The following is a 14,905-nucleotide window of genomic DNA, read 5'->3' on the forward strand; positions in this document are numbered from 1 at the left end:
TTTTGGCTGTTGGTTCAGGAGCCTGCTTCAACTTAAACAACTTAAATGACAATGGAGGTGTTTTGAAATTCAAAAATAACAAAATATTTTATTTAACATAGAGGGGAAAGGTCAGATGAAATCAGGGGTTGAAATTTCTGAGGTAAAACCAGTACCTGCACAGACTTTAGTTCCTATGTTTCAGGCTAATGAGAGTTTCTTAAGCTTTTTATAATGACTTAAATCTTTATGTTGAGAGGCTTTTGTTCCTGTGTTTTCCCCAAACACTCCAGTATACTTTCTTTGCATACTCTGTAACTCGTATAAGTAGTTCTGATAAGAGTTCTGATAAGAGCTGTCCTTGAAAAAGAGCAGTTTGTCAAGATCTCTCTCAACCCCACCTACCTCACAGGGTGTCTGTTGTGGGGAGGGGAAGGGAAAGGAGTTTGTAAGCCGCTCTGAGACACCTTTGGGTAGTGAAGGGCGGGGTATAAATCCAATCTCTTCTTCTTCTTCTTTTGGTTTCCAGAAGGCTGCTACACTGCTTCCAATACCCAAACCCCTTCTCTTGAAACACCTGTACTTGTCTTGAGTTTTTAACTGACTCTTAAGGTCTCTACAGGAAGTTTCTAACCACACCAGACCCGGGATCACTGCACTCTTCGGAGTTAACTCCCTGTTTGACTGGGTGGGGAATTTTCTTCTCTCTCTAGAAGATCTATCCCCTTTCCTTGGCCCAAATGGGAGTCTCTGCCTGCTTCCCAAACTTCCTTGCCGATTTCCCCCCAGTTCTCATGTCTGTGTTAAACTGTTCTCAGCTAAGGCTGAAATCAGACTGTCAGTATTCAACTCAGTCAAGGCAAAAATCTGACTGAATCTCTCCTCAGCATGCACAGAGGTGTAGCCAGGATTTTTTAACGTTGGGGGCATTTTAAAACCTGGGGGGCATGGGGCCACCACCACTGCAGCCATCACTATGCCGCAATTCACAACGCAGCCATCACTATGCCGCAATTCACAACGCAGGAGGGTGCTGGATTGACCACCCCATTGCCACAACTTCGCTTCTTTCTCATGCCCTGTCTGGCAGCATCCCGTCCAGCGGTGTGAGAATGGATGGTAGGGCTGGCCAGCAAGCTCATAGGGTGAAGACAGGGGGTGGGACCTCAGCAGGCAGGCTCAGCTCCAGTAGACCAGCTCAGTGAAGGTGATGGTGCGCAGCATGAAAAAATAAAATAAGGATTTGGGGGGGAGGGCCTGGGCTGGATGGAAAGTCATGGGGCTGGGCGCCGAGAGGATCCACTGTAGCTACGGGCCTGAGCATGCAGCTCTCTCAAGACTTGCTCTGCTCGGTGAATGCTAACCAATCAGATTGCTTGAAGCAGCCTGTCACTCAGGCTTTCTGGTTCTGTAAAGAATTAACCTTTCACAGTCTATCCATTTACACAGCACTTCTAAGCTTTTAAAAGTGAAGTCCATCACAATGTGTTTGTCTACAAATATAACGCTCATATACACGAACACATTGCTGAAAGTAGTCATTGCATATTATTAGATACTGCATCACAGATGGTCCTTCAGTAATATATCTTTAAGATGTTCACTTATGCTCAGACCATATGCACATTTTAAATTACAATCAACATGTATGTATGCAAATATGGAAGTTACTGAAAACACTATGAATTCTGTCTTCAGCAAACATGGTATGCATTTCTACATATTTTAAAGGAATGAGGGGAAATGTAATTGTAACAAATATTTTCTTGTCACTTTCCAAGAATATTTCTGTAATACCCACATTTCAGGAAAGAAAGTAGAAAAAGATTTTTAATAGGAAAACAGGAGGGAAAGCCTTGATGTTTGGATACAAATGGATAGTCACAACTACTGGGAAATGAAGAGATAAAATGGCATTCTTTGATCATCTGTTTGTTGTTCTAATGAGGAACTTTGCTCTGGGAATATCATCCTAGATACTTTCACATCTCTTGTCCTACTTGCGTCATCTCCTTTTCAGCTCTTAATTAGGCTTTAAAGAGCTCTCACTGCCCTTTCAACTGGCTACTGCTCCTGTTTAAACACTGTTCATTCACAGACAGGTGTTGGCACCACCAGAGCACAAGGCATATAAACTTAATTACCAAACACTGCATCCAAAGGAAAAAAAGAAATAACAATTCATTGGAAGAACACCCTACAAATTACTTCAAACTATTTAAGAATAATTTTGCAACACTTGAATTTTTTACAATAGTTGTATTTCAAGTTTAGCATATAAAAACAATACTTTCTACCGTCTAACGTTATTTTTTATAAAATAAACTGGACTTCATAAATTTACACGTAAGATATGGGAATTGGAACAAGACCACAAACTATTGTTGTCAAGCTCAATTCCTCTAAATAATTGGTAGGTAAAAATTCTCATCAAGTTTTTGCTAAACAGCAAAAATCTTGAGTATTATTTGTTAAAAAGTTAACAAAAATATTATAGACAAAGGGTGCAATTCTATGCAGGCAACACAGAAGTAATCCCCACTGACTTCAGTGGGAACTTTGACTAAATATGCAGATGTACACATACCATTAAAATCAATGAAGTGCAGTTATCTGCCAAGTCACAACTAATTTTCAATAGAATAGACTCCAAAACTGCCACACTAAAGAAGCTTTTGATATTGCTTTTAAATTCAGAGATTAAGTTACTGCTTGGTTGAATTCATTTTCATTTGACTGAAAACATTAGATTAGAGCATTAGAAAATCTTAGATAGATAAAAAAGATTTTTTTAAATCTATAAAAGATAAATTCAAAATATTTCTAACTTTTGCTGCATCCAGCACATTGTAACAATGTTTAAATCCCAGTGAAGGGGATGTGCATCCTGATCTTTTGAGTTGAGTGATAACTTCACCCCACAAAATCCAATGCGATTTACTCCCAAGTGTGTGGACATAGGACTATAGACTTAAGCAGCCTGTGCACAAGACCAGCAGCTGCAGTATCAGTTCAAGCAACAAAATGCCAGATTCATTTTTAAACATCTACTCTGCTTAGAGAGCAGCCTCTAATACCACCATGTTTCTATCTGAATGAGAAGGGGTTCATCTCTGAAATTCTCACCACAGTGGCTATTCTTTCGACTTCTCATGGTCAACGAATATTCCAAAGAATCAGTTCAAGCCTCTGAGAACCTTTTTTATTGTTCATGAGAGTTCATTTATTTACACTACAAACTCTGCTATGTTTACTCAACTTAGTATTTGCATTTTGGTTTAACCCTCCTAAAGCAGCTTCTAAAGATTCATAGGATTTAGAATTGGGAAAGACTTGTTGAGTTTCTTCTTCAATAAACCTATTACTTAGAATATATAAATCCTATCAAACAAATTAAGTAAATTATTATTGAAGTACCTGATATAATAAGTCATATTATATAAATCTATAGTGGAGCAATAGTGAGTTCTAGTTGCTCATCTTAAATATAAACTTGGATAATAAAAATGGGAAAAGGACAGAAAAGGGAAATTAACATGACAAAGAAGTTGGAGCACCTTCTCCACAAGTAAATGCTAAAGATCTTGAGGCTTTTAATTTGGGCGGGGGGGAGAACTAGGGTAGAGTATTAATGGTTTATAAAATTAAGAATGATGGATATTTTCCTCTCACATAACAGAACAACAGGTCACCAAATGACCTAGTTAGGCAGCAGTTTCAAAAACCAACTGGGAAAAAAAATTATCATTACTCCAACCATTGCATAATTAACGTATGAAACTCACTAACAAAAGGTGTGGTGATGAACTTTTATTTAGAGACTATAAATATGATTATATAATAGTCATGGAAGATTGGCTACAAAGGTATGTCAACAGCACTTAGCTAAACAGATCCTACATGTTCAGAAGCACTCTCTCACTGATTACCAGATGGGGGGGGGAGACACCTTTACGCCCTGCTTGCAAACAACTCCAGGAGAAGGTGGCCAGCCAGTGTCAGACACAAACCACTGGGCTAGATGAGCTGATCCAGCAAGGACATTGTCATATGTGCATGGGAAACCCCATCTAAAGCTAAACCTTTTACTAATCATGTCAAATGTACAAATAAATAAACTATTTCACACATTCCAGAGAATGAACTGGTATATTGGTTAACTTACCGCTGCTTTCCTGAGGTCTTCCGTTTTTGAAGGATTCACATTAAGACTATGGAAGTAACCAAAAAGATATATAGTTAACCAAAAAGTTATAATATATAGTATTATATAATAGTATGATGATGATGGAGGGGTTGTGGCTCACTAGCAGAGCATCTGCTTGGCCTGCAGAAGGTCCCAAGTTCAATCCCCAGCATCTCTAGTTAAAAAGATCAGGTAGGAAGCAATTACAAAGACCTCTGCCTGAAACCATGGAGAGCCACTGCTGATCTGAGTAGACAATACTGACTTTGATGGACCAAGGGTCTGATTAAGTATATGGCAGCTCCGTGTGTTCTATACACACACACACACACGTTATCTATTTTGAAATATTAGATGCACAGATAAACTGTAAAGTTCATGAACCCTAAAGACAATTTTCTGAAGGAATACAATTAAACAATATCCTTTCTGTTGTTATTATGCTGTTCTGACTGAAGGTCTTGAACAGTCAGTATAGATACATGATAAAATATGAAGCAGTAGACAGCATAGCAAATTAAAACCCATCTTTGAAAGAACATAAAGAAACTATAACTGCTAAGAATTTGGCAACAGAATGCATTATTTCTGGACTGGTGTCTGCCAGCAAAGAAGGGCTCACGTGAATTTGACAGGCATGCTGATATTTACTCAAAATGGGCATCCATTGATCACAGAATAAGATGAGGTGGTTTATGGCCTCTGTTACCCCAGATGCAGAGCAGCAATAACAATCAGAACATGGAGTTTTGGTGAAGCACCCACTGACCTCTGCAGTTGGCAGGACATTCAGTCTGCTTAATATAAAAGTGCACCTATGACCTGGAGGCTTAGATACAGGGGTGGAGGGCCAAAGATATGGGAAACCCCACTGCAAAAGTAGAGCACACACACCTTGCATGGGCCTGTGCCTTGGTGCGGTCAAACTTAACAACCCTTTTCCTAACCAGCTTTACTCTTCAGAATAGCCAATATCCGTAACCACAGCAGGAGAGAAACAAAGAAAATCGAATTGACTATCAACGTATTTCCCCTATACACTTCTAAAGAAACCTTCCTTCAGTAAATGTGGAAGCCCTCCCACCCCAGGTATCGGGCACTGAAAAGAGGGCCTTCAGTCTTAAGCTGAAGGCACCTAACCAGGCCCTGGACTCCAGTGAGTGCTGCACAAACACTAATCGGAGTGAACTCCCTGCCACACTGCTTGGTTCACCTGCTATCTGGCGTAAAAATTGAAGAGGGCAGTCAATGGATTCAGAGACCCCATTAATCCAAATGCCTGCTCCAAACAAAACCTATGGGATAACCTTAGCATTAAAAGCATCAATAACTGCAGGAATGTACGGCCCCTCGTTGGAATAAAAGAACAGTAAGAGTGCATTTATATTTACCCTCACAGTTTTTATAGCTGAATAAATGACACTTTTCCAAGTAGGGTTGAGGAGTGACGTTTGAATAAGATGGTTTAACTGCGTTTTCACTCCTTAGTTGTTGTTGTTTTGTAAATCCGTTAAATTATATTAACATATACCCAAGGCCATAAAGAACTTTCAAGTATCTTCTAGATTTTTGTACAACAGATAAAAAACTTAACACCATGTGCTATTTCCTGTTCATAAATAAAACATGTATAATGTTACAATCATATTTTTCCAATTCTAGATGTACAGAAAATTTTTCCTCATTACAAACACATGGCAGTGGGACGGAAGTACATTTATACAGTAAATATATTGGTACTCAGAAGATTAACTTAGATCATAGTATTCAGCAGTAGCATTCAATCAACAATTTCTGGGAAACCATTCATTCCATTGGACGAACCTATAATTCATGAATTCCATTTCAACCTATTTCAGAAAATAATAATAATCTACTTGCACTTATACATATTGTGATATAAGTTTTCATGGGCCTGAGCTTACTGTGGCCCTTTCTGCACTCTCCCTTTAATCCATGTTCACCGCAGTGTCCTCTGAGCAATTCTGCACTAAAATCAAATTCAACCTTCTTTTTAATCCAGTTTTTCCCCCCTTTCTGCACTTAAATTGAGTTCAACCTTCTTTTTATTCCATCCCCCCCCACCCCCCACATTCTACATTACATCACCTCCCTTCAGTGGTCAGCCCGGTTTCAGCCTGCTGTTGCCCCGGGTTATTTGGATGCTGTTTTGCTGTGGACTTAAAAGGCCTTGACTCGAACACTGAGAAAATCCGGAGTGGCAGACAAATGCGGAAAGGACCTATATCAGATGCATGAAGCTGTAACCTCATCAGAAAGGCATATATACCCTAAGTTATGCTGTTGCAAATTGAGGCCCAAAGCAATGAAAGAGATTACTATGCAGAATACAAATAAAAAATGACAGGCAACTGAAAGCAGAAAATATCCATACCCAGCTAGCAATGAATTGGCAAAACAATATGAATGGTGCACATTACAGTCTACAGAGGAACATTTACTTTCTGTACTGAACTAGGCATTCCTACTGAGCTCAAGCCTGATAGCATCAAATTTGCAATGAATTCCAAATCAGTAGTTTCACACTGGAGTATCCATAAAGTTTTCTATTATCTTCTTTATAACACTGGCAATACTTTTGTGCAGTCAGTTACTCATATATTGCAGTGCACTTATAACAACAATAAAAGTGAAGTAGATTTAAGCTGCTTCTTTTTTTTACTTCATATGGTGGAGAACTGAGGACCACTGGGGAAAACTACATTCTATACTCAGATGGTTGAGAATATTTCATTTTGGCTTCCTCTACCTTTTAAAGCCACAACCATATTTTCAAGATCTATTCCAACTACAAGTACTGCAAAGAGATTTTTATTATTAAAAGTTAAACACAAGATATCATCAATTCTGAGAAAGCTACCAGATTTTTCCCTATGGGCCATATTTTACAATGAATTATATAAATGCAGCTATACAGATTTTAGACTCATGAGAATGATTTTTAATCAACAAAATAAAGAGGCTTTTGAGGGTTGAACTAGAGAAAGTTGCTAGGAGTTGTATGTTAGGAGTTCCCAAGGTATTTTTAATAGAAGCAATACAGAGGTTAAATTTGGATCAGAACCACAGGCACAGAACCACAGGAGAGTGAGAGTTAACCTTTTCTCCTGTGCCATTTTCCCAATCTGAAATCTTTTCACTGTGGGGTTTTCAAGGCAAGAGATGTTCAGAGGTGCTTTGCCCCTGCCTGCCTCTGTGTAGCAACTCTGGTCTCCCATCCAAATACTAACCAGTGCTGACCCTGCTTAGCTTTTGAGATCTTATGAGATCAGGCTAGTCTGGGCCATCTGGGTCAGGGGAAATGTACCCTTTCCTATTCACAATGCCACTTTTTTGGAGCCTCAGTAAATCTGGCCCATATCCTCCTGGAGGCAGCCAAATGATAAGGACTATATAACCTTGATGAAGGTAAAATATTGCCAGCCTTTAAGTGCAAGCAAACAAACAGGACACCTGTCAAAGATAAGACTTGACCCAAAAATTCATACTTCACATTTGTATAGATACAAGATTAGTAAAAATACTCTTTAAAAGACATCCAAAATAATGTTCAACTCTGAATATATATCTGCATAAATAACATTAGAAGAAAAAAGAATTAAGATTGGGCAAACCTGAGGCTATCTATGTCAGGGCATCTTGGAATATTGGGAGAAGCTAAAACATGCTTTTGCTTAGCGTTGCACTAATTGTGAACTTCCCTGCTTAGGGAGGAGAAGCTAAAACATGCTTTTGCTTATTGTGAACTTCCCTGCTTAGGGCATATATTCCCTGCTTAGGGCATATGCACTAATTGTGAACTTCCCTGCTTAGGGCATCTAGGTCAAAATCTAGTTAGACGCAGTCCTGCAGACAAAGAATATTCAGTAGGAGGAAAGAAAGTTGATTGTTTTATCCTTTGTATAGAGATCATTCACTGGTTTCAATGAGAGGACAGTTTAGTATCCAGCATATTCTTGTTTTACAGTTCGGGCTGAGTTTGCCCATGCAGTTTTGTGGTATGGAAGCATATGAAGTAGAATGATAACACAGCTATCTTTCAGTAAATTCCATTTACATTAGACTATTTTGGAATGTGTGACAGTTACAGGATATTAACGAGAACAGTTTATACCAGTATTTTAACAACATACACCAGTCATTTAGGTTCTTTTAATGGAATTATACTTTTTATAAATATTACATAATGCTCATAGCATTAAATGGTTTTGGAAGTTTCTCAGGCCTTCAAAATCTGTTTTAAAGAAATATTAAATATTATATAACTTAAAATACCATGAATGCAGTGTTGCTTTCATTCAAAGGAACTGTTCTTTTTAGAGAGGGCTGTGCCAGTGAACACTGTGAGTTTCTAAAGTTTTCACAACATTTTATTGCGTGTGTTATGTTTCTGTAAAGGTTTACTTTGGTTGCTTAGAAGTAAATCCTGTTGATTTTAGTAGGGGACATTCTGATTACATAGGATTGCTGTTTTTGTACATACACACATACATAGACCTTTATTGGCATAACACAGCAGCAAAGAGAACAATGAAACAAATAGAAAATAAATAGCACGAAGTAATAGATTATAACAATTTACACCATGCTGCACCAACAAGGAATCGTTTTTATAAACTTCTTGGAAATAATAGACTTAGTTGAGAATATAGCAATTCCAAAAAACACAAGGGGGTTAAGGCTTGTACGCCCCTACCCTAAGCTTCCAAACATAGGCTAAGAATTCGGCAACAGACAAAGTAATTGCCGGGGATTTTGCAAAAAAAATACTATAAAACATCTTTTTTTGTATTTTTGGGTTTTTTTGTAAAAATAGCAACATAGGTTGCTGTTTTTGTAAAAAAAGACTATAAAATGAATATATTTGAGAGCTGCTATGAAATTGATCTTAGTTTTGAGATTCCACATACAAAGCTAAAATACTGATTGAATGTCATTAAAATGTTACCTAGATCTTTGAATGGTAAGTACTTAAATGGGATGGCTTACACAGTACAAGCTGTATTTGTTTTTTTTAAAAAAATAACCTGGCAGTGAAATTTTTTGATCTTCACCTTAAATAGTGTATGATTAATTCCTGACTTCATTAAGGCAACATTTTCTGCATATATAAATTGTTAAAGAAAATTGTGCTATGCAGGTGTATCTGTATTTTGGAGATTAAGATTTAAATACTCTGTAATTCTTGCATTTCTACAGTTAATAGCGATATGGAGATGGTGGTAATTATACCAATGAGTGTGTCTGAAGTGTCAAAACATACCTTAAGGCTTTTATATTTAGAGTTGTCCCTGTGAATGTTCCCATAGTCATTCTGAGAGAGTAACACAAATGATCAGCAGTTCCTGTTCTGCTACCTTTTCAGAGGGTGTATGTTAGAATCCATGATGCCTAGGAATTAGGAGGTATCACACCAGTTTCTCTGTGTAGTTTCAGTTTAGGTCCATATATGGGTTCTTTGTCTAGAGGATGTACATGGGGAGTGTTCCTGATCTATATCCAAGGAAATGGTGCTCCTGTTCCTATCCCTCAAAAGGATATTATGGATTATTTGCACATACCTTGTGAAGGTGGAGCAACTGATTTCCTTCTCAGATCGTTTCTGACCATTACTACAGCAGAAGCTGAGGCAGTATTGTTTCTAGCTCTTGGGATTTTTTTCTCCCTCTTCTTTTCCCGAGGTAGTTCATTCCATAGTAGGGCATAGTATGACCTGAATTTTGGCTCATTTGATTCATTTTCTTTTGTTTTCCTATTTTACTGTGACACAGCAGATATTTTTCAAATTGTTGTGTTTCACTGTGTGGGCATAGTTCTCATGATTGTTGCTTAATTCCTTGGTAAAAGCATCATGTAGACTCCTGTACCCATACACTGTCAGGAATTTACTAAGCAGACTTGGCAAGAGCAGTTCATCATCACTGAAGACTTTGCATTTGGCGGAAAATTACTGGTTGGTCTGTGACTAGTTACGGGGTCCCAGGCTGTTGAGTACTATTTTGAGTCTTCAGTTTTAACCTGTTGAGTCTTCAGTTTTAACCTTTCCAGTGGCTCGTATTCCATTCACCAGTCCCAATGCAAGGTCTGCTTCTGGTTCTTTGGTTCCTAACAAGTCTTAAAAGCATACCTTCCAAGTGTCCCAAGGATCAAGATCAAAAGCACGATGCCTTGACTGAGCTTAATCTGCTAACTCTCAGCATGAACTTTAGAAGATGGAATATTTTATTAGTGGTCCCACTGACTGATCTACTCCTCCACATTTGTCCTCTTTTGATGTGGTATGGTTACTTTTGGATCCTACATCTGCACTTGATTAATAGGCCTTGGGTGCCCCTTTCTCCATTCTGGCTGTGATTCCTTCCAGTCAAAGCAATTCTTTATATCGTCTCCTGGAATAGTGTTTGATGTCATTTTGATGGGCAAGTGGTTGCTCCTTTTCAGAAGGTCTAATCATCTTTATCCGTTCCTGTGGTAGCAGTTTGTTAATCTTGCACAGTCTGTGTTCGTGTCACGGCACAAACCTATGCCACTGCGGTCCTAGGACCAGGAGCTTCAGGATATAGAATGAATTGGACCTATGATCCTTGGGAGGATTACTCCTTCTGCAGAGCTGTCTATACTTGGTGCTCCGTTTATGATAAAACATTGGAGGACTGTGAACCCTGTAATTCCAACTGGGATCAATACTCCAATTCATGTTCTTATTCCAAGATTTATTGTTGCTTATTATAATTCCAGAAAGATATATTCTACCTGCTTTCCTTAACCATGACATCCTTGTCCTGATCACCCTGCACTGAGATTGCCTAGAGCCCAGCCGTCAATTGCAACAGTGATAGCTTCTCTCTAGAGTCATCCTTCCATTATATTCTATGGGGCCATAGAATACAATGGAAGCGGCAAAACTCCAGAGAGAAGGGGTTTAAACTTTAACTCTTCGCTCCCCCCCAGCTGGGAAAGGGAAGGGGAGGTTTTTAAAGATGCCTCCCCCCCTTTTTTTGCTTCCCCAGCCGGCCTGCTTCTGGAGCCCTCCTCACCCTCTCCTGGCTCGCCTGCCAGTTGGGCGAGCCAGGAAGGGCTGGGGAGAGAGCGAGGAGACATTTAAATGCCTCCCCGTGCCCTCCTTGGCTCGCCCGCCCAGGCGGGCAAGCTGAGAAAGGTTCGTGGAGCTCTCCCCCGCCCCTCATGGCTCGCCTGCCTAGCAGGTGAGCCAGGAAGGGCCGGGAAGAGAGCGGGGAGACATTTAAATGTCTCCCCGTGCCTGCCTTGGCTCACCCGTCCGAGCGGGCAAGCCGAGGAAGGCTCATAGAGCTCTCCCCTGCCCCTCATGGCTCACCTGCCTGATGAGTGAGCCAGGAAGGGCCGGGGAGAGAGTGGGTAAGCCGAGGAAGGCTCCCCTAGAGGGGCCCCCGCCCTCTCTGCAGGAGTCATAACACAGTGGCGGCGCAATGTTTCCATTATATTCTATGGCCCCATAGAATATAATTGAAAGATCGCGCTGTTCGTGGGGTGCGACTCTAGAAAAAAGGAGTGTGGGGGCGGGGCTGCCAGGGTGGGCTGCCAGAGCAGCGCTCCGGCACGCTCCGGCCCCAAATGACCCCTGGTCTTAATAGTGCTAGTTGCAGCAATGGGGTTTTCAAGGCAAGAGATGCCTCTGTATCATGACCCTGGACTTCCTTAGCGGTCCCCCATCCAAATCAGCACATCTTAGAATGTTATAACATACTTATACTTAGTTGCATAGGTGAGAGATTAGTGAAAGTGCTCTTAAAAAGGCATCCAAAATAATGTTTAAGTATGAATATATATCTACATAAATAACATTCAAAGAAAAAGAAATTAATTGTTCTGTTTACCTAATCTTAGAAATCAATTGAACTGGAAAACAAGTTTGTGAAAAATGGAAAAAAACATACTTTTGCCAGCATGGAAGATGGAAAGTTAAACTCCACAAAAGAAAACACTGCAATTATTAAGGCTGTTTGAAACTTGACAAATACTTGCATAGTCAACAACAGGTATGCCAAGGTAACAGCTATATGATTATTAAGAACTACTAGCAGTGTATTATGATTTTATATTTGTTTTAACTATAACTATGTTTTATTGTAATCATCTGCTTTTATGTGAGCCACCCTGAGCCAGCTTCGGCTGGGAGGGGGGGTAAAAATTTGGAATAAATAAATAAATACCTGACAACCTTAAAACAGCCAAGTCTGAACATTAAATCTCATCAGCGTTCAGAAGTATGGAAATTCACAGATGATACAAATAATGTTACACTGAGACAGGCAGAGACCAAGAAAGCAGAAAGATACACAGAACAGATGGAGATTACTCAAGACATTTAATTTTTCCTTGAGATGGGATTTTCAAAATGTTTGAAGCAGCAACAGAACATTTCAAAACATAAGCTGTCAATAGACTACAGGATAGAACCAAACAGGTTTGATTTGTGTTTTTCATGACAGAATGCACTGAAATATATTTTAACATGCTAAAAATCCCTTCTAATACTAATACAGAAACATCAGTTCTACTGTTTTGGCAAAATGTACACAATCTGCTGCCTTGATCATTTTTCCCTTCATGTCTTGGGGAAGGAAAAGGTTTCCACTGAGTGAACTGAAGACCACTCCCAGATGCAAGGTGACTTGAGAGTGAGTTGGCTCTTCTTCGGACCAATTAGGAAGTCATTCTTTATAAGGCATTAAATAAGTGACCTGGATGTCCTAAATCGCTTTGAGTGTGAAAGGGGACTGACAAGCAGATTGTAGCTATGGATGTAGTAGGTGAATGCCCCTGATTCAGAGACAGGCTGCTACTACCATAATAAGCTTGTTGGAAGACCCAGCCAGGACAGGTGCATGTGGCTAATACTAACCCAAAGAACACAGCCCTGAACTATAAGTGTTTCCCAAATGTGTCTCTGAGGGATGATTTGTGCAGCCAAAAAACTGGAATGTGGAGATATTCTTTTGTCAAGTCTGTGAAAACTGACTTCTGCTCTCATCTTCAGGGTTTCCATCTTCAACTTTCTGTACTTTACAAAATTGTGAAGGGCCTTGATGTCTAAGAGAGCTTTCCAGTCCTTGCTCATTTTGGAAACTGAAGTGTATGGCATACACAATGAAGAATCTTTGAGGAGATGGTACTGGCTCCATTGCCTCTGTCTGTACTAAAAGATGTACCACATCCAGGGCATCTCACCTCCTGAGGGGGGCATGATGAGATAGGAGCCATGAGAGATCAGTTGGTAGAGTGCAGAATGCTATGGCATAGCCCTGATAAACAGCCCAGCTGTTGGTGGATGATTTTAGAATCCCTGGCAGAATTGCTACCCTGCCACTGGCAGCTGCCTGAAAGCAATGTCATTGTTGGCATTGTTCGCCTTTTTTATTGACTCAAAATAATTGTTGCAATGTTGCAAGCTGGGCATTGGATTTGTAGTTCTGTCTGGGTCTTGTCCAGGTGATGTTTCTGTAGTCTCCATGAAATCAGGGGTGGGGTGGGGGATGTTCCTGTGGTTACAAAAAGAATTTGGAAGCTGTTTCCTTTCTTATTTCTACCTTCTCACTTAGCAAAGCAAGTTGTGACCTTCTTTCTAATCATTGGTTTCAGCCTGAATGGCATCCAGATTATCACCAGAGAATTTATCCCTAAAGAATGGATAAGAGGTCACACTGGATTTGGATATCTCGTGTACAGCTCAGTTTTTGGGCTACAGGTTTTGACAGGCACCACTGCTTAACAAAATCCATGTAATAGCTTTTACTAGGACAAACCAAGTTGACACAAAAGAGCTCAAAAGCTTGCACAACATTTTGAATCAAACTGGTTGATCCTAATAAAAGGGATCACATAGGTTTTGCTCTTGTGTTTGACTTTGTGTGGACCAATACAGCTGTATAACTTTTTTGTTTTTAACCGCTGTTGAGGCCATGGACCTTGAGGAAAACTCCAGGCTGGTATCTGCCATGAAGCCCGTCGCTCTCTCTCTCTCTCTTCTCTCCAGATAGTTAGAGAGCCTCTCTTTCAAGTCTGAATACTTGTTTAAAAGTAGTCATGGTCCATATGAATAATGTTATCAGAGAGACCTCTGCTGGAAGCCCTTATGGCACGGGTCATAGCTTCATGAGAACTGCAAAGGGCTGAGTCAGTTTCTATACATGGCATTCTCTTCTGCATCCCCACTGATGTCCAAGCCTATGGCCAAACCTACAGTGGGAGGATTACCCACAGAAGCATTGGTTAAAGGACTGCCTACTCCCTTACAAACTTACTTGAAAACTACAATCATCTTCTAATGCCCTCCTTCAGGTGCCCCCACCTTCTGAGAAGGGGTGGCAACTTAGTGGGCAGCAACTCGGGAGAGGGCCTTCTTGGAACTCTTTCCTCAGACACACCTGTCCTTTTCTGTTTCCATCTTCCACCAGCGGGTGAAGACTTATTTGTTTCATCTGGCATTCCCTCAAGCAAAGGCCTTCCTGCCCTATCTTTTAATTGCTGTTATTATGTATTTATTTTTTTAAGTTCTTTTATACCCTGCCTTTCTCTCGAATGGAGACCCAAAGCAGCTTACATCATTCTCCTCTCCTCAATTTTATCCTTACAACAACCCTGTGGGGTGGGTTAGGTTGAGGGAGCATGACTGTCTCCTTGAGCATACATGGGATGAGTGGGGATTCTAACCTCGGTTTTCCAGATACTAGTCCAACA

The 14,905-nt window shown here is 40.1% G+C and overlaps 1 protein-coding gene across 1 annotated transcript in view; it reads right to left on the reverse strand.

The window, feature by feature from the left end:
- The window catches only part of RAB11FIP2 (RAB11 family interacting protein 2 (class I)), a 43,605-nt gene that overhangs the window by 9,156 nt on the left and 19,544 nt on the right, over positions 1–14,905 (reverse strand). Inside the window, exon 4 of the mRNA XM_015419357.1 lies at positions 4,145–4,190. Coding sequence (XP_015274843.1) covers positions 4,145–4,190 — 46 coding nt within the window. The remainder of the gene's footprint in view (positions 1–4,144; positions 4,191–14,905) is intronic.

This window comes from Gekko japonicus, unplaced genomic scaffold, assembly GCF_001447785.1.
Source record: "Gekko japonicus isolate JY-2015 unplaced genomic scaffold, Gekko_japonicus_V1.1 scaffold338, whole genome shotgun sequence".
Classification (NCBI taxonomy): domain Eukaryota; kingdom Metazoa; phylum Chordata; class Lepidosauria; order Squamata; family Gekkonidae; genus Gekko; species Gekko japonicus.